This window comes from Gadus morhua, chromosome 12 (assembly GCF_902167405.1).
Source record: "Gadus morhua chromosome 12, gadMor3.0, whole genome shotgun sequence".
Lineage (NCBI taxonomy): Eukaryota > Metazoa > Chordata > Actinopteri > Gadiformes > Gadidae > Gadus > Gadus morhua.
Genome location: NC_044059.1, coordinates 25,815,171 through 25,842,906, shown reverse-complemented (window position 1 = coordinate 25,842,906; position 27,736 = coordinate 25,815,171). Strand labels below are relative to the sequence as shown.

The following is a 27,736-nucleotide window of genomic DNA, read 5'->3' as shown; positions in this document are numbered from 1 at the left end:
ACCATTGTTCTTGGAGCTTTTCATTTGTAATTATGAAGTAATGAAAACTAAAATGCAACTATCTAATTCCACCAGTAAGACCCACATAATGTTGGCAGCAAAGGTGGGTAAAAATAAGTAAACTATAACATTTTATGAGGCAATATCTGATCAGAAAGCCGGTGTGTCACTATGTTTGTATTTCCATGGATGTGTGCGGTGCGCTATGTGCAGATATGCTGTAAAACATCTATTGGCACTGCGTTTTTCTGAAAAATGCGTGACAAATCATATAACTCACTTTATCAGAAGCAGCAGATGGACTTCACTTTATCAGAATCGACGGATAGATTGAGCTGCTTCATACGTAGCCTACACAGTCCACTGAATGACCCCCACGTTTAAGAATCCATCAACAATTAGGGACTGTAAATTGACTGCCTTTTTGGAATAAATTGGTGAAACGGGTTAACAATTTAGGAAGGGTATTTCAAACCATTCAATTAGAAAGTGAAGGTGTATTGTCTGCTCCCAAGGACCAAAGCGGTTACCTTAAGCCTGTGCATACCTCAAAAATGTGTATAACATTGGTATGTGCAGTGCACCAACACATGCGCAGACAAACACGTGGTTCCATGTCTTGCTATACAGTTACCATACTCGTACGCAGTCACAGCAGGGTGCACATCATCGTCAAACGCTGTGGAGTGCAGGCGTACTACATGCCTTGGGTAAAACATCGACTTATTGTTAAAGCACCTGACTTTATCAACAAGCCCTTTGACAGGTGAGAGCAAAGGCCACGTTGACAGCGTAGTGCCGATGTCACTGCTAGTTTCTTGGAATTGCACAATGAAAGAATTGCCCTCTGTAACTGCGTGCGTGTGACTGTGACAGTGTGTGTGTGTGTGTGTGTGTGTGTGTGTGTGTGTGTGTGTGTGTGTGTGTGTGTGTGTGTGTGTGTGTGTGTGTGTGTGTGTGTGTGTGTGTGTATGTTTGTGTGTGCGTGCGTGTGTGTGAAAACACGCGCAATTTTGCAATAACCTACCTTGAAAAGACACTCTGTCAGTCCTTGCCTTATCTGCGTCCACAAAAATGCGCAAAAGCAGAACAGGAAAATTTCGTTCCAGGTGATGTACGCGTTATCTAGGAGGGTCCGTTTAGAGAGCTCCAGACCGCACGCGCTACAGTCTCTCAAGGCGCCGTACATAACGGTAGAAGCTTTGGTGATGAGGTCCACATAGCCGGGCATCGGATCCATTTCCACTGCCCCGGCGCTGGTGCTGTCATCCACAGTATGACTGGCCATTGTGGCGTGGCGCGGAAAATATTGAGGGCAATGGGAAACGCAGACCGGTTTAGGGATGTAACGTTAAGGGACGGTGTCCACAAGACAGCACTGTGCGAATGCTATCTCACTAATCCCTTCAGCTAGTTAACAAGCAAACCTGAAAACGCGAGACAAGCTTAGCTACCCAGCTTAGCCTTTCAAGTAGCCTAATTCTTTGTTTTCTAAATTAAGACATGGGCCCATTCTTCGCATCTAGGAGAACTGATAAAGGGCCATAGGCTGAACACATCTGACCAAATACACAATCTTTATGGCGTAATTCAATTACCTTTTGTGGTTAAGTGATGGTATAACAATTAAATCGACCCATCAATGATTGGTTGGAAATGTGATCATCTTTCTCTATGCACACCGGTTATGACTGGCAACGTCGGTGTTAGCTCCCCTAGCTAGGTTCAATCAAACCACCCTGACCGATAATAAAACAAGATGCTGCAGGTTTCGACCTAGCTTCTTTGATTGCAAATCGAAAAATGTGACGCATCGGTGGAGGTAAAGCCCAATAATCCAACGATTCAACAAAATGACTGTACGGCGCCAAGCTGCCCTCATTAAAAAACCCCGCTGGTGCGCGTAATGTTCCGCTCAGCACATGTATGTATTGTGTGCCGCTATGCAACACACTGTCTCCTTCCTTCCCGTTATTCACCGTGTATGACGACTCTTCTTAGTTTTATAATGGGGATAGTCGCGTCCTACCAGACACACACGAGTCACGACGAAGCCCTCCATACAAATGTAAAAATATTCCCGCGGCAGCGGTAAAAATAAAGCATGTTATCCTCTGGAGAACCTGCCCGCCTTCCTCCGCCTGCGTGTCCCGCCGTTCCTCCCCTCTACTGCCCGCTGAGCGGTACTCGGTAGACCGGCAGAAGCAGCGGCGCGTTGCTACGCTGAGAGACTGGGTCGCTAAAAATCCGCGCTGCTTGTTTTTGATATCGGTGTAAACTACTTAGCGGAAAATATTGTACACACGTGTTGTATGCTACCTGGACCGTGTTTGGAGCAGGAGCCGCGCAGTATTATTTGAAGTTGCAGCAGCGAAACGGGGAGAGCAAAGACGAGAGCGTGTGACGTAATTAGGGTCCGCTATCTTCTTTAAACGTAGAGATTAAATGATGACTTAAAGAGACAGTGCGCCCGCTCGTCTGTAATGATGCCAACTGTATGTTGCTCTTTTGGCCTTTAAATATTTAAAATTAACAGAACAGGAGAAGTCCAATGCAAGGCCTTACGCTAATCAAGAAACTGAAGAACCATGTATTCGGGTTGCAGCTGAACTCTACGTGCACCGACTTCTATACGAGTCGTAGACCCCCCGCCCTCCGCCAGGAAACATAAACATGACTACACAGAATAAGTTGCTTAGTATAGAAGCACCAAATTGTGACCACCTTCCACCACATCTGATATCTACTAATTTTGAAAGTCTATGTAACAAAACACAATAGAAGCATAAAAAAGGGTAATAAAACATTTATTGCAATTCAGAGGAATGCTTAGTGGGAAAATACATGTTTTGATATTAACATAATCAAATGCAAAGTTTAAAGTTGGATATTCTTCTTTTTTTAACAACAATTTCAATGCATCAATGGCGAATATCAAAGAAATAGTAAGTGAGCGACGCTGTGTGTGTGTGTGTGTGTGTGTGTGTGTGTGTGTGTGTGTGTGTGTGTGTGTGTGTGTGTGTGTGTGTGTGTGTGTGTGTGTGTGTGTGTGTGTGTGTGTGTGTGTGTGTGTATGTGTGTGTGTGTGTGTGTGTGTCAGCATAATCTTCAAGGTGTTAAAATGATATCCATCAACAGACAGTTATGCTGTAGCAGTTGGAGCATACTGCATCACTAGTCGGTCAAACTCATTCTCCTGCAGAAAAAGAACACACAAAAACAAACAAACATTAACGCATCAGAATTTCCAACGTTTATTTACATAAAGTATTGTGTAATTACAGAACAGTGTGTGTATTTTTTTATGTGTGGGTGCTTGGGTGTGTTGGTGTGTGGGTGTGTGTTGGTGGTTTGTGTTCCAATTGGCTGTGGTTGAAGGACACCAGATTACAAAGTATCATACCATAAAAACAGTAAAGGGTAATTCCGTGTCATTCATTATCTTAGGCCCCGTCCACACGGAGTGAACCGCATAAATCTTATCCGGTTTCGTGTTAGGATTTGTGTGGACGCCTGAAACGCAAACTATGACGTCATTAAGCAGCTGGGTGACGTCAGTTGCGTTGAATTTTTATTTTTTATTTGTATTCTTTTTGTAGCTTTAAATACAGCCCCTTGATGAATGTAATTACTAACTGTACATTAAAAAGTATTTCTGCTCAATTTAAAAGGTTGATTCTCCTCGTGACTGAATGTTGTATACACCGCGAAGGCTGTATGCGCGCAGGCTTGATGCGCTCCACTTTTTTCTGCGGAGAACCAGCGCCGTGAATATTTACTACAGCATTTCTACAGCTCGATGCGGTATCACATGAATCCGTCTTTCAGGAGATATTCCTGAACCGCATACAACGAAACCGGATCGTTTTCGCCCGTTTCGGCTCTGTGTGGACGGGGCCCAGATACACCTTGTGAAGCCAATAATCCCAAATCGAACGTTCGCTCTAGCTCTTTAAACACTTGATTGAGAAGCATATGGCAAGAACATCACAGCTCATCACAGAGTCCATGACACTGTCGAGAACGCAGAGGTCTGTCAGCGCACGTTACCTTGGTTAAATAGTCTTTGAGGAAGGGGTGGGTCCTGTGGGCATCTTTCAGTTGGGAAAGGTAGCGATTTGTTACCTTAGAAGGGACAACAAATGAAAAATTATTGAAATGGTGCAAGCAGGAAATACTCAAAACTTGACCAAAACCAAGCGGCTACAACTAGCAATAGTTGGCGTTTAAAACATATTTTTTCAAAATTTGGAAAGCCTTCAAATTTGACCTTGACTTGATGAATTTTATCAGCACATATCGCACCGACGTGTCTTTAGAGATGCTTTATTTTATGCCACAATCAAGATTTTCACTCAGCACAAAGTTCAAAAGTGTGCAGCTGATTACAAAGTCTTTATCATCATGGTTTATTATCAACTATTCGCTTTATAACAGCTTTGGCCCACGCAGAGATAAACACACCCCATTAAGGGGTCCAGATGTATTCCGCCAGAAAAAAACAATAGTACAAATTGGTCATCACCGTCAGCGTTCTTATTGTCTATTTTAATCAGGATAGCTCACTTATATAAAAGAACACACACAAATGTTCGAGCATGCATGTGTTCACACACACACACACACACAAACACACACACACACACACAAAAAGGGCATTGGGTTTAAAGTCTCACCTCCGGAGCTTTGCCCAAGTGCTGAGTCAGCACTATGAGGTTGATCAGGGTCTCAGGGTGACTGCTGTCCTGAAATACACAAACAAGATTTGGGAGTGGGAGTCAGTGGGGGAGAATGATTTCAGGAATCCGATTCAACCGTCCTTTTGATTAAATGTCATCTGTATCAATAAAACACAGAATTTCGCACAGGCGTAAACCCAATAAGAATGCACATATGGATCATCATCGTGGGTTACAAAAAGGCATACACAGGACAAACTCACATAACATGTCCCCCGTTGCTCTTGACCGGTTTCCCCTTTCCAAGAATACTGAAGGCCCTTGACTTCTCATAAGGCCTAAAAAAAATTTTTGTTTGGTTCCGGTTTCCGACCGACCCTGTCCATTTGTGTGCGACCCAAATTATTTTATGTGCTTTAAAAAAAAAAAAAAAAAAAAAAAAAAAAAAAAACGTTTTTTTTTTTTTTTGATGCAAACTATAATTACGTTTTTGCACAGCACCTCTTCATTCTGTACAAGGATGAGCGCATTCTCTCGTTTATAAATGAAAACAACCTACTTATCATTCGCTGCCGCTGGAAAAAATAAAATAAAAAAATAAAATAAATTCCCTACCTACCCATGACCTCAACTGACAACCAACAGGAACCAAACTTTTTTTTTTTTTAGGCCTAACTCAGTATACACTATATAAATAAAGCTGTTTTGCAGCTAGCTAGATGAAACTGCTAGATGAAGAGGCCTCAAAAAAGTATATGTCGCCACCTATTGTTCAAATGTTGGAAATGCAATTTGTCCTGTATTTTGTCAATAATATTCACAGAGGCAAATATTATCTACATGTACGTTTACAATTTCAACTTGTGGTTTACAAATCAAAAAAGGTCACTATCACAACATTAGGAAAATTACTTTCCAAAAAACCTTTCAAAATGTATTTTCCCGAAATATAATGACTGAAAGAAACGTCTCCTGTTCATTTTGCGGCGGTGCCGTTCACCCGCCTCCGTAGGCCCTCTGCCTCCCCTCCCCACGGGTCTAGTGCTGGTCCGTGACTCACTTTGTCCAGGGCCTCCTGCAGCACGCCCTCGGCCTCCTCCCACCGGTTCTGGGCCATGTAGCAGGCCGCCTGGCCGTTGAGGAGCAGCAGGGTGGAGGAGTACTTGTCCGACATCTCCTGGAAGATGTAGTAGGCGTCCTGCAGCTTCTCTCCTCCCTGGAATGCGAGACAGGCACACACACTAAATAAATATATAGATATATTTTTCAAGATTTCCTATAAATTACAGTATAAATAACCTGTATGTGTTGGGTGCAGTGCTAATCGGACGCTGTGGTTGTTTGCCCATGTCACTCCAGTGGAGGATGCAGTCAAATAGAGTGCAGTGAGAAAATAAGACTAACTCAGCATTCATTGTTATTCCTAGTAATTAAATCTAGGATAAACATTCAACTTTCAGACCTTTGTATATTGGTTGAATGCCATTTGCTGTGATCAGCGGATAACGTGTCGAATCCCAAAAGTACAAGTTTTAAAATCTGCCGGATGTTGTTTTGAACTTTGAATGGTTATTTTTGCCACCTCCCTTCGTGTTTCTTTTAACACTGTGTTGCATACGTGAATAATGCGTCAAAAAACCTTCATGAAAACGAAAGTCGACTTTAATTTCATGGGACGTGAACATTTCATCGTCCATTAATTTCCTAGGGAGAAAACCTGAACAAACTCCTGTTGTGTGAGATTGAAAACAGTGATCTCATTAAAGCCTTATAAGCCAATATTAGCCCAGCTGAACAAAGCAGAAGCAGAGTGATGGGACGACTGCCTTACTTGGCAGTGAGTCAGATTTTGGTTGTGTACAAACATACAGCATTTGCTGGCATTGATTGACGAGGGAAGTGATACTCAATCTCAAATGAGACATCACTAGCGGGTCAAAGCTATACCCCATCAAAAAAGGCAGCAGATATTGATAAGTCTGTCGTTTGTTTAGACGTTCTATTAATAGCCTTATGAGCAATACAACTCATTACATAAGCGAGCTGGATCGACAGATTGCCCGCGCTGCTTGGGCAGGGGGCCAAACGGCGGCGTCACTCACCACGGCGATGTTGACCCAGGCTGTAGCCAACTGGGTCAGAGTTGCATCTTCATCCTGGTCCTGCATCTTCTTCAGCTCCTTCCTGTCAATAACATCAAGGGAACGGCTTCAGTCCATGACGCAGTCCAGCTCATTGCTTTTAAAATTAGAATCCAACATGAACGATTGAGCCATTTCAGATGACGTGACAATAATTAACATTCAAAGAAGGGCACAAGGTAAAAAAAGGCCATTTATGAACCCCTCATTGGGAAAGCTTTTGAGTGACTCATACCTTGCCATGTCAACACGATCCAGATTCAGCAGTACCTGAATGGACATCGCCATGCTGTAAAAAAACAAAAAGGAGAGAGAAAACTCTTAAACTTAAATAGGAAAATCATAGGAGGAAAGCGGTTGAATAATTAGGCCGTTGCTATTAATCATTCAGCCATATGAAGGCGATGAGGAGGGGTTATAATGGTGGGCTCTTGATCGTGTTTAGGATTGAGCGCTTTAATAATATGGCCCAAAGATTGTTTTTTATTGATTTTACTAAACGGTGTGGTTCTTTATGACCATGATTCCTGTGGTTAGGAAGTATTACTTTAAGTGGCACATTTGTTTACATGGATAATAACCTAGTTACTGGATGTCAATCACAATCAAACTTTAGAAGTGTTCAATAATTGAACACTTTACACAATTTCACAAAAGTAATCTTGCTCTAGAAAAAAATTAAGAAAGTATTTTACAACCTCACACTTTGTGTCAACTTCCCTAAGCCCTGATTTCTTAATGCTAGCTCACACTAAGTGGCTCTCAGACTATAACCCATAAAAATGTATTATTATACAAAGCCTATTATTTACTTGGCAAGAAACACATTTTTATTGCTAGAAAGCCCTCTAGGGGACAACACATTTAATAGTGGCATTGCCACTGCATAAGCCTGTTTATACAGTGTATAGGTATCTAGTAAATATTGATAATAGGCTACATTTAAGCATTAACCATTTTTATCTAATATATTAAATATAATATAGAATTAAATTATAATGGGATTATAGAGAAGGATTGATAGCTCTGGACCGCACATGTCGAAAGATTTGGTTTTAGGCCTCGCTGTGCTTAAAATAATTGCTGGTAATGGATGGCTCTGAGCAGCGCTGGAAGTTATAGTGTGTAAGTGCAGGTGTAGCAGATGTGGGTGCTCCATTTCCCTTCCAATTCATAGAACTTTGCTTGTCTTGCCGACAGCGTTTTCAGTGTGTATCCCAACCTCATGAGGCCATTTACAGTGGCTCTCAATTAATGAAACTGTGACCGTAGGCTTATCAGTCCCAGCATTATACATTTAGCAGATGTTTTTTTTAAAAACAACTTACATTTGTCAGAAGAAAGAGAAACCATATATCGCTGTCTGTACAGTAAGGATGTTCATAGAAGTACCAAGCACTAACAATCACTAGGTTAACCCATTCCCCATCAAGATAGCAACGATAAGATGCTACACAATGCTAAGATCTATTTTTAAGTGCGGAGGACGAACAAGGACGAACAACACACAATAAGTGCATAAATTATTTTACTGGAACACACTCCTCTCAATGTTGTTATTAAGCCTAGTGGAGCACTGCATGAGACAGCCAACCCACCCAGACCTTCCTTACCACTCCAGACTCTCTCCCTGGTGCAGCGTGCGGAGAGCGGCGTCCGAGTTCATCTCGTGGTAGTAGATGGAGGCGGCCATGAGGAGAAAGGTGGTGTTGGCCGCATCCACACTCTTTGTCATCTTTTTGTCAAGATCCTCCACGATCGCATCCCTGTATAGACCGTCAGCAATTAACGTCAGAATCGTCATCATGCAAGGGAAAGTTTAAATATATATTTGATTTGATCTTTCCCCTTGCCCATGACCCGAGGGGTTGAAATGTGTACCTGACTCATGCCTGCACTACAGAACCAACACTACAGTTGACCGACTGTTTACTGTAGACACGAAATGTTCTCCTGGAAGAGCCTTACAGTTACGTATTGAATGATACCAGAGACACAACGTATCTGGTATTAATAACCATAACAGTGGTCATTCATTTGCGTTTCGCTGTGTATCGTTGAAGTCAGTCAGTCAGTCAGTCGGTGGGTCCGACTTACAAACCCATTCGCAGCCCGTATGTAGCTAAACGCTGACCTTTTGTTGTCGCTGGAGCGATACTCTGCAAACATCCTGACAGCCTGCAGTTCGGGTGAGGAGCTGGGCTTGATGTCATCCAGCACTACAGCATACTTCCTCTGCAAACACACAAAGCAAAATCCCACACATTGAGCCGTATTCACAGCTACAACACTTAGTATCACTTGTATCCTTAATCCTTTGCATTAGCCATCTCTCAAGGAACGATTGGACACAAACGCTGGGGTCCTACCTGGGCGATGTATGCTCTGTACAAAAACATGTCTCTCTCGACCTCCTTCTCTGGTGTTGAAGGCTTGAAAGAAATGCAAACTTGGTTGAGGAACCCATTGAATGATATAGGAGGATAACACTGACACATATACAGCTAGCAATAGTAGCTAGCGCAGTATTAGCTGACAATACACAGGTAATGCTGGAAGAAACTAATTGTATGTGTGGCAGGAAAACAGTTTATTCAGATAATCACCTTGACCTTCTGAGCCTCGTTGATACATTGCTGATAGCTGCCAATATAGTAGGCATTTTTCACATCGAAGAGCTCATCGACATCGGTCTGCTGGGCCGCCATGTTGACAACAACTTCCTGACACGTCGCAGAGTCGCGTCATCAGAGCACTATAGGCGGACGTGGAGGGGACCAGTCTACCGGACAGCAGCAGCTTATACAGTTTGAGAATATTAAAAAAAATCGTTTTCTTTCATTTATCGTATTTATATAAATTGTGAAAGCCATTTTGAGATTGTTTTACATTTAGAGATTTTTTTAAAAAATGTCATACCCTTTGTTAACACTAGATGGCGCACCTTCCCCGGACCATCTCGCAAAGGAGGCGTTAAACCTTTACAAACTGTGAGTCTTTCATACATAATGTACATCATAAAGTAGTGACAGTCACATACATCTCGAACCTTAAAGATTTGTATGATTCATGTTTTAAAGTTTCGAGATATTTGTTGATAGTGTTATAAAGAATCGTGTTTTCCACCATGTATGCCTGTCAGATCCACATAACGCTAAGTAGCTTGCCGTATCTTGACCTCGGGAAATCCTGCAAGGAAGATTTATGAGACGAGGATATCCTTTGTAAACACCTGTATAATAAATATAATTTTCAAACTCTATCTCACCCCCTCAGTATTTGTCAATGGCAACTCATATTGCAGATGTTATCTGATTGACAAGATACCAGTTTTATAGAACCTATTTATTTCATTTATTTGCTACTTTACCAATGTAAGTAATGCCATGCTGGCCAAGCCATAAAACATTTCGCCTTCCTGCTCATTGTTCCCCAAACACCATTTCCTTTGGGGAAATTCTCAACCTTGGGATTGGGAGCTGGATGAGGAGGATAATGACTGGAAACCGTGGTGGGGGCAGGGAATGTTGTTGCAATCTGCGATAAATGGGCCCTTTGACTTGCCTGATTGGGTTGGTCCATTTCACTTGTGCTCATTCATTGGCCGACCACAGCATCAATCCGGGTGCTCTGGAAGCCAGCACAAGTTTGAAACTTTTTTTGCTAAAAGGAATCGAATTACAAACTCCAGTAACCGATCGCACAGCAGAGGGGAGAATCACTCTTTTAATAATTTACACTCTCTCACACACGCACACACACACACTCACGCACACACATACAAGTACCTGATAACAGAACGCAGTGAGGAATTTGAAAGGAAACATTTTCGTCGGCCAAACCGGAGACCCGTCAACATGTTGTGAGCAGAAGAAGCGGTGCGCTGTGCGTTGCCATGATGGAGACTTGAGGTTTTGGTTTGATTAACTTGTCAACTTGTAGCGGTTTGTCGTCTGTCCCCCATCCGACTCACATCCGGTCCCACTCGAATCAAAGGTAAGCTTCATGTCGACTACTCTACACAACTTGTTTGCTGTTTTTTTTTATCAAATCTTTTTTGTTAAGTGTATATAATAACAGATAAACGTTAATGCTTGAGTATCATTTAGAGCGCTGACAATCTGAAATGTTAGAGGAGGCACAGTGACCCATCCCACTTTCACGTCTGGAAATGATTAGCGAAACGAGTCATAATGTTCACTTTGTGTGTCTGTCCTAACATCACCATAAACTATTCAGTTTTGGATAAACAAAACCCGTCCTATTAGAAATGATGAGCGAGTTTGGGTTGTTCTGTTTAAGGACTGACCAGCCGCGGCGAACAGACCGGTGGCTTGAAGTGTACTATATGAGCCAACATCGGTTTGGCCAACAGCACTGACATGTTTTGTAACACGCTGCTGTGTTTACATTGGAAAGCTGTCCAGAACCCGCCGCCCCCCCTTGAATCAATACCTCCTCTGTTCAGGCCATGTTCTTAATGTGTCTAGCCCTCAGTGAAGGTGGGTGGGTGGAGGCTGCTGAGGCTCAACGGACAGACCCTATGCTTGCATTTGCAGTTGGGAGACGGGAGTCGATGGCTGAAGTCACTTGGGCCTATGTGTGTTTCTGTGTATGTGTGTGTGTAGCCTGTGTGTTCTCCCTGTCGTCCCAGTTCCTGCTGACTTCAATACACCAATAGGGGATCAATTAACGGAGGTTGGCCTGACTTGGAGTGTCTAGTTTATGTTTGCATGAACAGGGGTTGGTCTGACTTGGGAGTGTCTCGTTTATGTTTGAATGTGGAAGGTGGTTCGTTTGAAAAAAAACAACAACGATATATCTCGAGCAGCCTATGTTGTTTGGTTCCTGCCCAGGTTCCATGGTAACTCATTGACGATAGCAGGGGGGCGTCTGACCTGCTTTACTGGGCTGCTGCAAAGTTCAGCTGCCCAGGCAGGTGGCCTTCTGTTACCTTGGAAACCTAAAACGGCCCAAGCTTGTCTGGAAAGAGCAAAGCTGCCGGGAGCGATATGCCAACATGAAGCTGACATTTTATACAAAGTTCTTTGTTTCTGAATGGGGGGGGCAAATGCACTTGATACAGACTTCTGTATACACAGGTGGATGCAGAGTTCGAACAAGACAGATAAAAAGGGAGTTCTGTGTGTCTATTGAGAATATATGTATTGATGGATAACTACTGCCCAGGATAGCATTGTTGCACACTGATACATTATCTGGGAGTCACACAGCTGTATCCCTGAACACACACTCCTCATGGTTGGTGTTGGACCCTGGCTGTTCTACTCTTGCTGTCTCTTTTGTCAAAATCCTTAAACAATTGCTGCGTTATCCGTTGTATGGGAGGTTGAGAAATCACAGGGCACATAATGTAATCCGTCACGATGGCTGAATAAATTCCCCTTCTACCGGGAGCCATGAAAATGCAAAAGCCTTTCTCACAGAAGATAGTTGATGTTGTACAAACGACCTCATAAAGGCCAATAGGCCGAGTCATAACACTTGACTGGAGTAAAGCTCAAACTGTCACGCAACGACAACTGTCTCATCCGAGGAGTTTCTTTTTTATGAGTCATCTAAACTCAACCCCCACCCCCCTCGCCCCATCCTAAAAAAACACTCCAGTTCTAAATCTGCACACACACACGGCAACAAACGTTTTGTCAGCATGGGTGCTCCCTCGCCCCCGAGGCCGGCTCTCTCTCTCTCTCTCTCCCTCTCCCTCTCCCTCCCTCTCTCTCCCTCCCTCTCTCTCTCTCATCGTCCTCGTATCCGTGCCAGTGCCACTGACGGTCGTTTTTGGCAAGCGGTCCGGCTGGTCTGCGTGCTGCTACTACTCCTTAGCGTTGTTGATAGTCTGCTGGCGTCTGACCCTCTCTCCCCTCTGTCCTGTGCCCCCCCCCCCCCAGCGTCTAGCCCCCGCCCCCCCCCCCCTTACCTGTTGCATCATTAGAATGCTACTCCTTAGCCGCGGGTCTATTTTCCTCCAAATCAGCGGGTTGAATTATTCATCCCCGGTCCATTATGCCTGACGTGTGAATTATTAATTGCTCCCTGCGAGGAGAGGCAGCTCTGGCAGATCTGAGGAGACGGGGAGGAGAGACAGAGGGAGACTGACTCTCCTCTCCCGGCAGATTGGCGTAAACCCCTGCGACGTGGACGTCTGCGTGGGAGGATGAGAGGGGGGGAGGCCCATGGCGCACCGCCTCATTAGGCACATACACAAGCGTCTCCATCACCTGTGTTTTGCAGGCGCATGAGCACCTTCACGGGCGCAGTTTTGGGGTACGCTTTTATAGGGTTGCGGCCCACCTCAGCGAAATGCATGAGTCGTGCCGTTTCCTTTTTTGACTTTGTTTTTCAATGTGCGGTTAATTCACCAGGTGTGAGGGGCATGCGAAAGGAAGTTGGGTGGGGACACACACACACACACACACACACACACACACACACACACACACACACACACACACACACACACACACACACACACACACACACACACACACACACACACGTTTGTGTAGACCACAATGTCTTTCTGCATGCTAGCATATGCCCAAAAATCACTCTGCCCCCTTTCATCAGTCCTTTCACGCTTATGCAACAACTCCAGAAGGACGGAAGATAAACGGGGGGGCTATTCATAAAAAAAAAAAAAAAAACTTGATAACGGGAGAAATTGTCCAATCAGCTGTTTCGAGGCACAGCCGTTGGTTTCCCTGAACAGTGATCGCCTTGCTGAGCACTGACTGGTCCGCCGTGCACACGCATAACACGCGGCCGCACCTTGCATAACAACGCAGGGGATTGTCTATTGTCTCGCAAGGAGCAGATGGATTATGTCATGCAGGCCGGGGTAGCTTCGTCTGACATTTTCATCTCACGTTTGTTGCGTGTTTCGTTGTTGCCCCTGTTCCGAGTCCCGACACTCATGTTTAACGTGGCCACAGATGAGATGTTTTCAGGGGAGACCAGAGCAGTGTTTTTTGTGTGTTTTTCTTTTTTTTTTCACCCCCTCGGGATCCGAATGAATAACTGCGCCCAGGATGTCTGTCTGACGTCGGAGACTGAAACGGAGACAGCCCCCACGTAGCCACCGGTTGATAAACATCTCGCCGCTCTTCCGATTTTGTTTGTTTATGTATCCATGCTTGACTCTGATTGGGTATGTGGTCCATTATTCTGAAAGTAGTGGTTGAAGAGAAGCCGTGCAGTGCATGCACACAGGATCTTGTGTTACTATAGGCCACCCATCCGGTGTGTGTGTGTGTGTGTGTGTGTGTGTGTGTGTGTGTGTGTGTGTGTGTGTGTGTGTGTGTGTGTGTGTGTGTGTGTGTGTGTGTGTGTGTGTGTGTGTGTGTGTGTGTGTGTGTGTGTGTTTTTATTAGCTTCCCCAAGGCATAGTTTACATTGCTTTATGATGTCCCAGATAGTCTTCATCTGGAGTTGTGCTTACATAGTTGTTCATTGTTAGTTTCCATTCATTTATTTCCAGTGTGATTCATGATGCTGTAGGAGTCCAATTTATTATACAGATATAATTTGGGATAAGCATTCCTGGTGTGATCTGTCAGAGTATGCAGTTTTTTAGGAGGGAATCCAAGCATTATTTCCAAGATATTTTTGGATAACATTAACTGGACCCATGATGAGATGTTTTACCCAATGCTGTCTTTTAGAGGATACAAGGGCTGTATGCGATGGGCCTCTCACTGACCCTGTTTAAGGGGTTTCAATGAATCTCTATGAAGAAGAATAGGGAAATCAAGCTGACAATATTAGATGTGTTATGGCTGAAGGCCAAAAAATGACACGTTACCAATTTGGAACCGACTTTCTAACATCATCTCGGATAAAACCTTTCCCTATAAAGCGAAATGGTCCAGAGAACTTAGAATCTCTATGTTACCACATTATTATAAAAAGCTTTTTGCAGTCAGAGGACCACTTCTTTTCAGAAACTCCTGTAATGTTTTTGGGTGCTTCAGAGAGTAAACATTTATGAAAGCCAAGTGTTTGGTCGTATCTGTTGTAAAAAGGCATTGTTTCTCAAGGAAAGGAAAGAGATTTTCCTCAGGGGATCGGACTAATAACAAGCAATGAGACTTAATGGCATTCTACATCATCACTGGTTGAGACCGATGACAAGTTATTATTTTGAAAGCACTTTTTTTTTTTTAAATAGGCCAAGGAAATTAAAGTTGAGTTGTGTCATTAAAGGAAATCGATGTTGGTCTCATGCATGTGATGCATTCTACGTGTCTCGGCCGCGGGTTCCAAAGTGGTGTTATTCTGCGTGCCGTTCGGACTCTTCCTTAGCATGAGGTCTCGCGTTGTGCAGACACTGCCAGAGTATCCAATTTCCATCCATTTCTCACCTGTCACCGCCGAGGGTGTCTGACTGACGAGCGAGTTTAACTCAAAATGGGCAGCAGCCTCCAAAAACCTTTTCCAGACAGCCCCCAGTGGAAAGTGTTCTGTCGAGGACGCCAACCCCAAACACGGAGATTCGCCGTGCCTGCCTGCCGGCACCTGAAGATGAAAACCCAATTAAACCCACACGTGTTAAGGGACCGGGTGGATGGCGGGGCGTGTTTGCCCTGACCCGTCTCCCACAATACTCTTGCTTTTTTGTAGATAATCCTCTCTGCTGCCATCGCTCCCCCATCTGTTCCACACACAGACGGACGATCGCAGAGTCCAGACACGCCCGCCTCCACCTGCAGACGGGTGGGGGCGGGGGGGCTGCAAGTCCCTGGGTAAACCAGCCAGGCATGCAGGGTCTCTCGCTGTCACGAAAGGGGGCGCAGTCACCGGCACAGGAGGTCAGGTTACATTTTCAATGAGTCATGTTTGTGCGAGGCTGGCTGGCGGCCTTTGTGAGTCGTCTGCATGGATGGCATGCAGTCTTGTTCTACAAGAGGGAGTCAGCCGGGGGTGGGGAGGGGGAGGAATTGTGTGTTTGCTACGTCTAGTTCACAACGGCCTTGTGGTTGTATGCACTTATATGCAGCGCAGCTTGTTGGACACACACACACACACACACACACACACACACACACACACACACACACACACACACACACACACACACACACACACACACACACACACTGTGGCCCCCGGTGTTTCCGTGGAGCTAACACAGTGCTCAGCCCGGCTGGTCCCCGCTCCACTGAGTAGTGTCTATGCTCGTGTGTTCCTCGCAGCATCTGGCCTCTCTGCGCCGCTTGTTAAATTGATGATTTGGGGTTTGTGGGCTGTGTGTGTGTGTTTCTTTTGGTTGGTTGCAGCCGCACCTCGCTCTGCCTTTTTAATTCATCATGATGGTTTTCTGGCCGGTCACCGTGGCGGAGAGAGGTCCGGGGGCCGCCCGCTGACACACAGAGGTCTGCTGGCAGCCCCCCCCCCCCCCCCCCCCCCCCCCCCCCAAGACCAGCCAGGTCTGAGCCCCTTGCCGCCGTCTCTGGAGCGTTAAATCACAGGGACGGGTTCCTTTCCGAATTAAATCAAACTGCAGACTTTACCCCGTAAGGGCTGTCGTCTTGGGTTTTTCTCAGGCTCTTGGATTCACGGCCACGAAAGACAAAAACCCCACTTCCACTTCCTGTCGTATCCGCGTCGCACCATCTCTTTCTCTCTCCCACCCCCCCCCACCCGCTGTGGGTTTCCTCTTATCAGGCGGCAAAGCAACGGTGGCATCAGTTGGCTGCCGGAGTCCCCGAAGCAGAGGGGGGATTTAATGAGCGTTCAGAAATTAACCTTCGGCTCGTGAGTGGTAGACGTTTCCTCCCGGCGTACTCCCAGCGCACCCCTGCCTCTCTCTCGCTCTCTCTCCGCTTCAAAAGTGTCTGTTCATCCGTCAGACCGACGGTGGGGAGTGATCGTTTTGTGGATTGTTACCCCGAGTTTCGTAATGTGCGCCTGTGACTGTGTGACTTGGGCCTCCAGAGGGTGGCAGGCTATATGAAAGGTGACGCGAGCAGGGGGGCTGTGTTAGTCATATGGATGTGTTACTTAGTTTGGATTAACAGTGGGGTATCTTCTGCACTTCATCTATGCGGGTCGATCTCATCATGCAATCGGAACTCTGAATCCGGAAGTTCCCCTCCGAGTTGTTCTGACATGGCTCACGCGTTGCAAAGTGTTTCAGTCCTCCACGTAAAGGGTGTAGCACCTGTCATCCGAGATGGGTGCTGCTGCAAAAATGATGTTCCCAACTTCGTCGCAGCCGGCCCCCCGATGCAGACGAGCGTTTCCCTATAATCAGGTAACTCGTGCGCTGCTCTGCCATAATTGTGAATGAACGGTGTGGGCGGTAACGACTCTGCTAATAATCGCGTCCCTCTGACATGCATCATCGCCGCCGCCGCAGTCAGCCGTCAAGGCGTGGGGGGGGGGGGGGACGACGACGTTGCAAACGCCTGTTTTCGTAGGAGTTTTCACAACATGATTAATTCAAACGATATGGGGGGGGGGGAATCGGCCGGGGAGCCTTGATCACCGCTCTGAGCGGCTTGATTGCATGTGCCCGGGCGTGGGTAGACCTGATTAGACGTGGTGGCGCAGGAGGGGGAGGGGGGGGTGTACCAGTCATCAGACGCGGGAGGCTCTGCATCACTTTGCTGCACTGACACTTGTGTTTCTACTCGCCGGTGAGTGAGGACAGTTAGGATGTTCTGCTCTCTCTCTATCCCGAGAGAGAGAGAGGGAGACTGAGATGGGGGAGGAGGAGGAGGAGGAGAGGAGGAGGAGGAGGAGAAGAAGAGAGAGGCCAGTGCTGTAGCCTGGGACGCACTTCGAGCCAGAATGATAAACCGGCGACAACGTTTGCCATCCCTCACTGTCCCATCTCTCCCTGATGGCCGCCCGTATCCATGGCAGCCCTGATGCTCCTCAACACCTACATTAAGAGGATTGTCAATCACGGCGATTTTCAATAATCTCCTAATAACATTTACATGGAGGAAAAAAACCTAGACGGAGTGGGAGTCGGTCGAAATGAGGTCGTTATTTTGTTGTTACTCGCATTACCGCTGGGATGTAATTTATTTATCCGTTGGAGTCACCGACGGGCCTACATTTAGCCCCGTCCAACGCCTGTGAATTTTTTTCACAGGCGTAGGATAACGCTCTGTCGTCGAGCCTGTTGACGCTGGTCGTCCCCCGGAGGCTTCGGCGCGTTTCAATTAACTCAAATTGCGTTTCCCCTTTTTAATCCTCGTCTCTGATGGGAGCGCATCACAGTAAACATCGCCGCCCACCCCTCGGCACTCTCCGCGTCCCGTTGGAAACCCAGGGGGGGGGGGGGGGGGACGGGTGGCACCGTCCAAGTAGGGTGGACAGGGTGGAGGACCCGACGCATGTTGGGTGGCCGGGCTTACGTCATGTGTGTGGCGCTGTATCTGCCGAAGTGGATTTCTTCAGTCGTCGTTATTCATTGTCCCGGATGGCCACGACCGGCTCGTCTTCATTGTCGTGTTAATCGGTGTGGAAGGTATGTGTGCCTGTAAAACACCGGGCGTGTGGCGCTGATCCCCTCTTCTGCAGGATGTTTACACGCCTGCGCTCGCTGCCAACCGGTGAACAAAGTGCAGTCAGCTTCTGTTGTCTTTAGACGTCACACACACGCACGCATGCACACACTGTGTGTGTTCTTTTCTCTGTGAACACGACATGCATCGAGACTGAGCTGCTCAGGAATTTGGGCAACAATTTGACGAGAGCAACGTAGGACATGGGAGAGTCGGTGGCCTGTGTGACCGCGCTATTTATGAGCTGCCATCCTCGGCAGAGGCTTTCACTGAGTCACCCAGTACTGCCAGGAAGACACACACACACACGCATATAGACTGTCATGCTCAAACATCAGCACAATCATGACCACCACAACAAATCACAAGGAGACGAGACGTGGGGAGAATGCTGGCGAACGCATAAATCCACCACAAAGCTGAGTGAAATGAATGAGTTTGCATTGTCTGCCCTTCTGCTCACAGGACACACAATTACCCGACACACACCGTGGCTCTCAAAATAGATCTCCTCCTCCTCCTCCTCGTGTGCGTGCGTGCGTGCGTGCGTGCGTGCGTGCGTGCGTGCGTGCGTGCGTGCGTGCGTGCGTGCGTGCGTGCCGGCGTCTCTCACTCCTACATGTGCCACATTATGGCATAACGATTTATTGTCAAAACTGCAGTGCCTTTTTTTTTTTTTTTTTTTTTTTTTTTTTTTTTTTTTGGAGAAATGGTTCTTTCTGTGGTTAATTTGACAGCTGCCTTTGCTTATTATCATGGGGTAGAAATCCGTGGGTGGCCTCTACTTTCGACGTTGCAGTATTTATAGTTAAAATTCATGAATATTATATATTCAACCTGCAGTAACGTAATCACATTTGTTCTGCCGGAATTTAATATTCCCGGATCGTCAGTTGGAATATTAAAATTCATATCAGATATTGAAACATCTAGATTATTTCTGGTCTAGAGACTCAGAGAAAGGCAGGTAAATTGTTTGAAATACCAGTCTATTTTGATCCACGAATCCTCGAATGACTGGATTCTGGATTCAGTTCCACAACGGCTGCAGTCTCACCCATAGGCTGGCTGGACTGGGCCAACCTAGCAATGTTGAGCCACATAACTTAACACCTACAGTATCTGCTCTTTTATGACGTGCACCTGAAGCTGAACGTCGGATCAAACTGCTAAAATGATCAATAGTAATATCTCTCTCTCTCTCTGTCTCTCCATCTCTATCTCTTTCTGTCTTTCTGTGTGTGCCTCTGTGTCTGTCTCTCTCTCGATGTCTGTCTGTCTCACTCTGTGTGTCTCTGCGTCTGTGTGTGTCTCTGTGTCTCTTTCTCTCTCTGTCTCTGTCTCTGTCTCTCTGTGTGTCTCTCTATCTCAGGATGGACTCGTTCAGCACCAAGAGCCTGGCGCTGCAGGCGCAGAAGAAGCTGATGAGCAAGATGGCCACCAAGAGCGTGGCCAACCTGTTCATCGACGACACCAGCAGCGAGGTGCTGGACGAGCTGTACCGCGTCACCAAGGAGTACACGCGCAACCGCAAGGAGGCGCAGAAGGTCATCAAGAACCTCATCAAGATGGTGGTGAAGCTGGGCGTGCTGTACCGCAACAACCAGTTCAACGGCGAGGAGCTGATGCTGGTCGAGAGCTTCAGGTCAGCGCCTTTTTTATTTTGAAATCGTGTGCGGTTTATTTCTTCCGCAAAAGGATCAAGACTTGCTTGTTCAGAGTTCATCTAGACTCTGCATACCCTCCCCACTAACCCCCCCCACAGCCCTCCTACATACATATTGTATGGTGTACGTCTTCACACTTACAAATAGTACTTGGCATGCTTTAGCATATTATCCTAGCTATCTTTGTTGTCAACGGGAAAGGGGTTAACCTTACAATTGTTAGTGCTTGGTACTCGTTTCTATGAACATCCTTACTGTTCCGACAGAGATTTATTGTTGTTTCTCTTTCTTCTGACAAATGTACTCATTGCAAGTCACTTTGGATAAAAGCGTCTGCTGAATGCCCTAAATGTAAATGTATTTATATAGTCTGGAGTTTTTCTTTCAAGCACTATGCCTTTGTTGTGATATATTAGTGATCATCAGAAAAGGAGAAGGAATTTCCTGTTTCTTAAATGGGGTTCAGGATGCCATAGGGAGGGGTGTTGGGGAAAGGTATTAGGGTTCAATTCTTCATTGTCCGCAACGTACGCCTCTACCTGTTCCTCAAGACCTGTATCTGACGTCTATATAGTTCTGGATCAAATCTGTCAACTGAATAACTTTATGGCAACATTAAAAGACAATATAAATGACCGGTAGAAGTCGATAATCTATTAAAACGACCATGTCTTCTATTCGTGGTTCTGCTTTGCTGCACAGGGAGGCAAGCAGAGATGCTGTGTAATCCTTCTGATTATAACTTATCCAGTGCCGTGTACCGCTGTCCATTCATAACCGTCAAGGGGAGGGCCTGATTCAATGTTCTTTTTCGCCCCACATCCAATCAGACCCACCAAAGACCTTTTTGGGCAAAGTGAAAATAAGGAAACAAGTATTGGAGAATGTAATCCAGTGTGCCTGTGTGCTGACAGATTTAGATTGAAAAACGTTACTGACTCATGGCAATCATGTTAAGTGTCACTTTAAGTTTTTGTTGAGGACGGGCAATCTCTCTGGCCATGGCAATAACTCGAAATATCAAGCCCTGCTTTTGTAAGGTAAATTATATAGTGTTGTACATGCAGCTTTGTGACACGCGTCAACACTTGGCTCGCACCACCTCGATGTGCGGATTCAAACCGGGGCTTGAATCGGCCCCCCTTGGGTTGATTGTCAAGTGACCGTCATTACGTCAAGCCAGGAAGTTGGACACCTTTTAGCATGTGTTATGTAAGGGATAATGTACAGCGGGCCAGTCATTATCGCCAACCCTTCAGGTTTATTCAAGACCTCTCTGCTTTGTGTCGGGGTCCTGCTTCACCCGGTCACAGCGAACCGGCCGTCAAGATCAGTCTGATTCTATGTTTGGAAATGGCGGCCGCAGCAACTGTCATTTATTCATTGGAGCTGGTCAACGACACAGAAATAACAGAGCGCCAAATCCGTATTTAACCAATCAGAATCGAGCATTCAACAAAGCGATATAATAAATCCGACAAAGTACAAAGAAATTCTGAACAATAGAGCTCTTTCTTACCCTTTTTCTTATTACCATCAGGGTAATGCATGCGTGTTATATGAATACATTGTCTGTTCCCTGATGTAAAGCGGGCCTATCACACAGTGTACAGCACAGAGCATCCACACAGAGTCCCAGTGCGTCTGCATCGCAGGTTGTCACGGTTTGTTAAATGGCAATCACAAAAAAGGTAGAATTTGTTTAGTCGATTTTCTTTTCTCACCTTTTTCAATTTTTTATGCAATAGCAATTTCATAAATATATCCTCGAGGAATGACTTAATGGGAGCGATTGGTGGAGTGAAGAGAGCGGCTGGGAGCTGGTGTTGTAAGTGTTTGGGTATGAAATTACCCCCTGTTTTTCTTTTACTCCGCTTAATTACACGGCACTTACATCTCGTTATCGCGCCGAACCTTCCTGTGACGTCTAATCACCGTCGGTTCCCGTCCGCCATCCGCGCATCGCGTAAACACCTTTTCAAAAGGACGCGCAACAACGCACCGGCGACGCGACACTGAGATGTTGCCAGAACGTTTTCTTCAGCCTCTTGTCTTTTTCTAACACATTTCAACACCTTAGGCCCGTCAAAGGTGTTTTGAAGTCAAGTTTTCGACCGACCCCAAAAAAAATCGCTGAAAAAGAAAAAGTATAATGATAATCATTTTTTATAATTGTGTATCACTTCTGTTGTGGTGTCATTTTCTCACGGCAGGAAGAAGGTGCACACGCTCGCCATGACGACGGTCAGCTTCCACCAGGTGGAGTTCACCTTCGACCGGCGCGTCATGGGCGCCATCCTGAACGAGTGCCGCGACCTGCTGCACCGCGCCATCCAGCGGCACCTCACCGCCAAGAGCCACGGCCGCGTCAACCACGTCTTCAACCACTTCGCCGACGGCGATTTCCTGGCGGCGCTCTACGGGCCGTCGGAGGTGTACCGCGCGCACCTGCAGCGCATCTGCGACGGCGTCAACAAGATGCTGGACGAGGGTAACCTTTGACCTGCGAGGCCCGACGCAGACCCCGTTGACCCGTTGACCTGTCCTGGGTGGCCATCACCAGCATGGCACTACGGGCGGGGCTACTCGTGTATTTTTTTATTCACTGTTAAACAAAGTGGACCCGTTTGAATGTTGTTTTTCCATCTGTTTATGTTTGTGTGTATATGTACTTATTGATCATTAACTGTAAAGACACAAACCCCACAAGCAATACCTGGCTATTCCGTCCAAATATGTTGATATATATGCATACATATGCTTAATTTGTATTTTTTTATTTACATCAAACAAAAAAGGGGATTTTTAAAAGTGAATGTAGAACCGTGTGGCCTTATTAGCACTCCGACGGAGCCTCGACTGTTGTTTTTTTTTTTTTTTTTTCACCATTCATCTTCCAAGGGCTCCCTCCGCCTCTCTCACCTAATCAAAAGTGACGTAGGCCACCTTCGGGTCCCGAGTCGTCATATTTCTTTAGAGGAGGTGCCTCTAATGGATGCAAGTGATTCAGGAAGTGCTCAGCAGAGTTAAGACTGACTGAGGGGGTGGGGGGGTGGGGGGGGGGGGGACACAAGGACATAAAGAAGGGATTTCGTTGCTAAAAGCAGCAATGCACTTAAAAACTCAAACGAGCGCTGTACTTTCTGGCTATAATGAAACCATGTTAAGCACAACGGTTTTCCATAATCCTCCTTAGCCTCGCGCCTGGGGAAACCTCGCTGTCGTGCACTGAATGGCGTTCCCAAAAACCTAGAGAGACCATTGAGGTTTCGTCTTTTGTTGGCGTTTTCCTTTTTCGTCGTCTATATATATATAAATGTTCTTCATTTGGTCGACTTCCAACCTTTTTGTGTAGTTTTGAATGATCCTGGCTTAAAGTCACGCAACGGCCACAACGTCCGGGTATTTGGGTCACGGGGGGGGACCGTCAAAAACATGCATAGTGGAGGAGGAGGATGTCGGGAGGAATGTGCTTCGTGCACCAACTTCTCTCTCTCTCTCTCTCTCTCTCTCTCTCTCTGTGCGCTGACTCCATGCTCCTCGCCGGCTGTAACCTCATTCTGGAAACCTCAACGTGCAGGCGCCGCGTGGCTATTAATGTCTACATCGGGGGGGGGGGCACATGGGACCCCCCCACCACCAACCCCACCCCTCCACCACCACCACCACACGCTACTGAGGTGGCGCCAGGTGCAGCCGCACAGTGTATGAGGCACCCATGCATGTCGTCATGCGTGTGTGAGGAAGGGCATGTTGGGTTATTGCTTAGCTCCACCAAGTTTGGAGACCGGAACAGTGCGTTGTTTTGGGGATGGCTCGGTCCAGATTGAAGCCAACGTGAAGGGATTCATCCCGCATGCAATGGGATAAACGATAGGTGGTGGGGGGGGGGGGGGGGGGGGGGGTTTAGATGCCGTCCCCCCTTTGTGGGGCGGCATTGTGGCGGTGTGGGGCTGCAGGTGTGGTCCACGATGCAATGAGGCAGGGACGATCGCACGGCCCGACTGTGTTCTCTCTCGCCTGATGCAATTATCCCCCGCCTCCACACCCGGTAATGGCTTCAGCCTGTCTGCACCGAGAGGCCGGGCCACTCCATTCCACTCTGCCTGGGCCCGTGTGATGTGATGGAGATAACCATCGCTGGTGCCTGTGTGTGTGTGTGTGTGTGTGTGTGTGTGTGTGTGTGTGTGTGTGTGTGTGTGTGTGTGTGTGTGTGTGTGTGTGTGTGTGTGTGTGTGTGTGTGTGTGTGTGTGTGTGTGTGTGATGCAAGTCCTTTTATGGATTGAAGCATGGCATGTTGTTTTTGTTGTTTTCTTGTAGTTCTTTTTCCCCAAGATGTACGAGTGTTGTGACTACTCAAATAATAGGCCTTGTTTTTCTTTTCTTTGGTATCACAGAGCCTGTCTGGGAATTTGTTTTGTGCAACGGCCTCATTTTGTATTCTGTGTGTGTGTGTGTGTGTGTGTGTGTGTGTGTGTGTGTGTGTGTGTGTGTGTGTGTTGCACTCACAGGCCTGTGTGTGCACAGTGCACAGTGCACACAGCTGCAAGAGCTTTGAAATGAAAAGGCTACTTATAAGCATGGTTCTATCCAACGCAGAATAAGCTTAAAAAAAGGTTTGATTCTTATTTTATTCACAGCAACTTCACCAAAGACCATATTGACTGACGTGAGACTCGGAAAAAAAAAAATATATATATATATATATATATATGTTTTTTTTTTTATGGAATCTTTGAATTAAACAAAACTTGTATGAACTCGGCCGTAACACCCGAAGCGATGACGGCCTTTTATTATTTCTTTTAATGTACACTTTTAATTCTTGCAAAAGCGATGCTCTTCTTCCTCTGTGTGACTCCAGCGCTTTCCATGCACCCTCTGCACAGTGTGTGCGTGAGGATTTGGACCAAATGATTGCGTTCGGCACACCGAGCCTGTTTACTTTTAAATGACTTTTTTTTTTCTCCCCGACGTTTATTCTCTCCAATCCGTTCACATCTCAGGGTGAGGTTAAATCCTGTCTGATGAAATCCCTGACACACTTAGCAGTTCGGTAGAACCGCCAGCCACGGAGAGATTAGAGACTCCACTCATCCCGACGTCCAAAAGTGGAGAACACATTTCATACAGCATTTTGTCACACGGATTGTGAAATATGTATTTTTTAATTAAAACGATGTATATACTTTTGTGTGTATTTCTTTACATTGTGAGTGAGTCGTTGCAGGCCCCACACCCCTGGGCCGGGCTGTGGGGCCTGCGAGGTTGTGGCTGAGAGGGAGACAGGAGGGAGACTCCTGTATTACAGACTGGGAAGCAAGAGCATTGACAAAGCTATTACTGACAACTGGTCTGAAGTACCTGCTTACATGTTTGACAAATCGAACCCATTCTATGGCAAAGATAGAGTAGACTCGTGTTAATAGGTTCTATGTTATTTCTTAAGTTGATGTATTCTAAGAATACTGCTTGTGTTTCAGGTGTGTGTGTGTGTGTGTGTGTGTGTGTGTGTGTGTGTGTGTGTGTGTGTGTGTGTGTGTGTGTGTGTGTGTGTGTGTGTGTGTGTGTGTGTGTGTGTGTGTGTGTGTGTGTGTGTGATCAGCCAAGTCAAATCCTTCCCTTCCAAACACAGCAACGGTATGGAGTTATCAAACTGAGCACCAGCCCATCTGACAGGAGCATTTCAAGTCTTTCCTGTTCACTTGAAACCTTGTATTTTGATAGCCCAGCAACGTGATAATGGTGGGGTTTAAAGGCCAACCAACGTTAATAAAGAGGGAATGGTGCTGTCACATGAGAAAGTGGTTTTGCTTCCCTTCCTACTATTGTTGTTTTTTGCGCTAAGTGGAGCATTTACTTCAGCCCTAATTCGTGTTTTATAGTCTGTGGTTCGTTAACTATATTATCTCCAGACTCCTCATTGCCTCAAAGCGGGAGACATTCATAACCATCCTTCGTTGAATGACAAAAGCATTAAATAATAGTTAAACCAGAATGTAAAAATGGGGCCCATTTGAGAAAACTCTTCTTTTTTTTTTTTTAAGGTTGTCCCGAGACATCTCCAGTGTGTCTGTTCAAACACTTTTCGGAAAATGTAAATTTCCAAAACGACAGTCACGACGTGATAATCAAAGTGTATATGAATGAGCGCTAATACGTTTTTGTGAGAAGCTGCAACCCGTCGGGCCGTGATTATCATTTATCCATAATGAACCGAGAACAAAGGAAGTGTCCTGCGTCCCAGGAAGTGGCGAGCAGAATAGAGGAACAGAGCGAAGGATTCATTACACATTCCACTCAAGCCGCAGTCACAAAACAGCCCGACACTATAACCTCTAGCTAAAACCAAGTGTGCTCCTCTAGAGTAAGAAACGAAAAAGGTCATCTCTTATCCTGGCCTGTTTGTACTCTGTGTACGAGGAGATTACTCATACTCCTTTATCCTGGACTGTGTTTACTCTGGGCTGTGACTCCTGCTACTACTCTTACTCAGGCTACTTTTACTACAGGGGGTTCTTGGAAGTGTGATCATAGTGGGTGATCCATTGTTATTGATCAATAGTCCCAACGACCACATAAGTCAACCGGGCTCCTGCTATCACTATCGTCCGCTAATAAAACACAAGGATTTCGTTTAGGTGTTTCATTGTAAAATAAAAGGCTGCATATTATAAGTCAACTGCAGTGGATGACATTGACATGTCACAAAAAAGAAAAACCTGCCCTTGCAGGCCTACTGTTTTTATCGTCAAGGCCACTAGAGAGTCGGGAGTAAACCTCCCAGCATAAGGGCACGGTAAAAGGTAGAATGACATTGAAAAGTTAAAACGGAAAAACAAAAAGAATGAGTCATCCGACGTCTTGATTTCTGCCTCGTTGAGTGAAACCAGAAACACAATAACAGCAAGAAAGGTAGAAGGAAAAAATCATTCAATATTTATTTGTATTGATTCCTCCTCTTGCTTTCCAACAAACACAACTATACAAATCTGCAGAATTACGTGTTGGGACGGTCAAAATGTGAATAATTGTTACTAGTGAATATCCACCAACATGTGTAGTATAACGGTAATCTTCCTTTAAGGAGGATTGATCGTATGTGGATTCCCTGTTTCCCTTTCATGGAAATCTACAGAGGGCAAATGCCACTAATACGCTTCTCACACCAGATTAAGTGTGTGCAGGCATGTGCGTGTGTGCCTGTGCATGCAAATGTATGCGCCCGTGCGCATGTGCGTATGAGCATGCGTGTGTACTGACATGACAGGTGAGGAGATTCCCCTGCCCACATAAAGCTCATAATAACAGGTCTATAGTGCAGGCAGATCAGGCCTATATACCAGAGGTGAGCCTCTCTTCTTACCCACCCCTTGTCTGTTTGTAGTCACTTCACATCCTTACTCATCCTGTAGGCTTCAAGGTGCTCTCCCCTCTGGCAAGCAGCTCTGTGACAGTACGCTTGCAAGCTAGAGGTCTCTCAGAAACGATTCTCTTCCCCCTGTATTTCGCTGTTTTCATCTTGCTGGCTTTAACTTTATTTATTTTTTTACCTCTATGCCGGTGTTCTCTCTCTCTCTCTCTCTCTCTCTCTCTCTCTCTCTCTCTCTCTCTCTCTCTCTCTCTCTCTCTGTCTCCCCCTCCTGTTCTCTCTCTCTCTCTCTCTCTCTCTCTCTCTCTCTCTCTCTCTCTCTCTCTCTCTCTCTCT

General features: G+C 46.0%; 3 protein-coding genes across 3 annotated transcripts in view; 1 reads left to right on the top strand and 2 right to left on the bottom strand.

The window, feature by feature from the left end:
• Positions 1-2,447, bottom strand: part of cers1 (ceramide synthase 1) — a 31,078-nt gene extending 28,631 nt beyond the window's left edge. The window contains exon 1 of the mRNA XM_030373171.1: positions 1,028-2,447. Coding sequence (XP_030229031.1) covers positions 1,028-1,288 — 261 coding nt within the window. The 5' untranslated portion in view covers positions 1,289-2,447. The remainder of the gene's footprint in view (positions 1-1,027) is intronic.
• A 343-nt stretch (positions 2,448-2,790) lies between these two features.
• On the bottom strand, positions 2,791-10,280 carry cope (COPI coat complex subunit epsilon). Its single transcript, XM_030373172.1, has 10 exons — positions 9,427-10,280; positions 9,190-9,252; positions 8,955-9,055; positions 8,434-8,586; positions 7,056-7,109; positions 6,782-6,863; positions 5,740-5,895; positions 4,677-4,745; positions 4,051-4,125; positions 2,791-3,196 (listed from the first exon to the last, which is right to left on the bottom strand). The coding sequence occupies exons 1-10, from the start codon at positions 9,526-9,528 to the stop codon at positions 3,143-3,145; spliced, it is 909 nt and encodes a 302-aa protein (XP_030229032.1). The 5' UTR covers positions 9,529-10,280; the 3' UTR covers positions 2,791-3,142.
• A 161-nt stretch (positions 10,281-10,441) lies between these two features.
• On the top strand, positions 10,442-22,910 carry tnfaip8l1 (tumor necrosis factor, alpha-induced protein 8-like 1). The gene is made up of 3 exons (XM_030373173.1): positions 10,442-10,816; positions 19,733-20,005; positions 22,241-22,910. The coding sequence occupies exons 2-3, from the start codon at positions 19,734-19,736 to the stop codon at positions 22,527-22,529; spliced, it is 561 nt and encodes a 186-aa protein (XP_030229033.1). The 5' UTR covers positions 10,442-10,816; position 19,733; the 3' UTR covers positions 22,530-22,910.
• Positions 22,911-27,736: the final 4,826 nt, after the last annotated feature.

Bases quoted from the DNA above. Each gene is read 5' to 3' on its own strand.
- cope (XM_030373172.1), bottom strand. From the start codon at position 9,528: ATGGCGGCCCAGCAGACCGATGTCGATGAGCTCTTCGATGTGAAAAAT. The intron at 9,253-9,426 runs GTGATTATCTGA...ATTTCTTTCAAG, and splicing joins ACGAGGCTCAGAAGGTCAAG to CCTTCAACACCAGAGAAGGA. The intron at 6,864-7,055 runs GTATGAGTCACT...TGTTATTGACAG, and splicing joins GATCGTGTTGACATGGCAAG to GAAGGAGCTGAAGAAGATGC.
- tnfaip8l1 (XM_030373173.1), top strand. From the start codon at position 19,734: ATGGACTCGTTCAGCACCAAGAGCCTGGCGCTGCAGGCGCAGAAGAAG. The intron at 20,006-22,240 runs GTCAGCGCCTTT...TTCTCACGGCAG, and splicing joins ATGCTGGTCGAGAGCTTCAG to GAAGAAGGTGCACACGCTCG.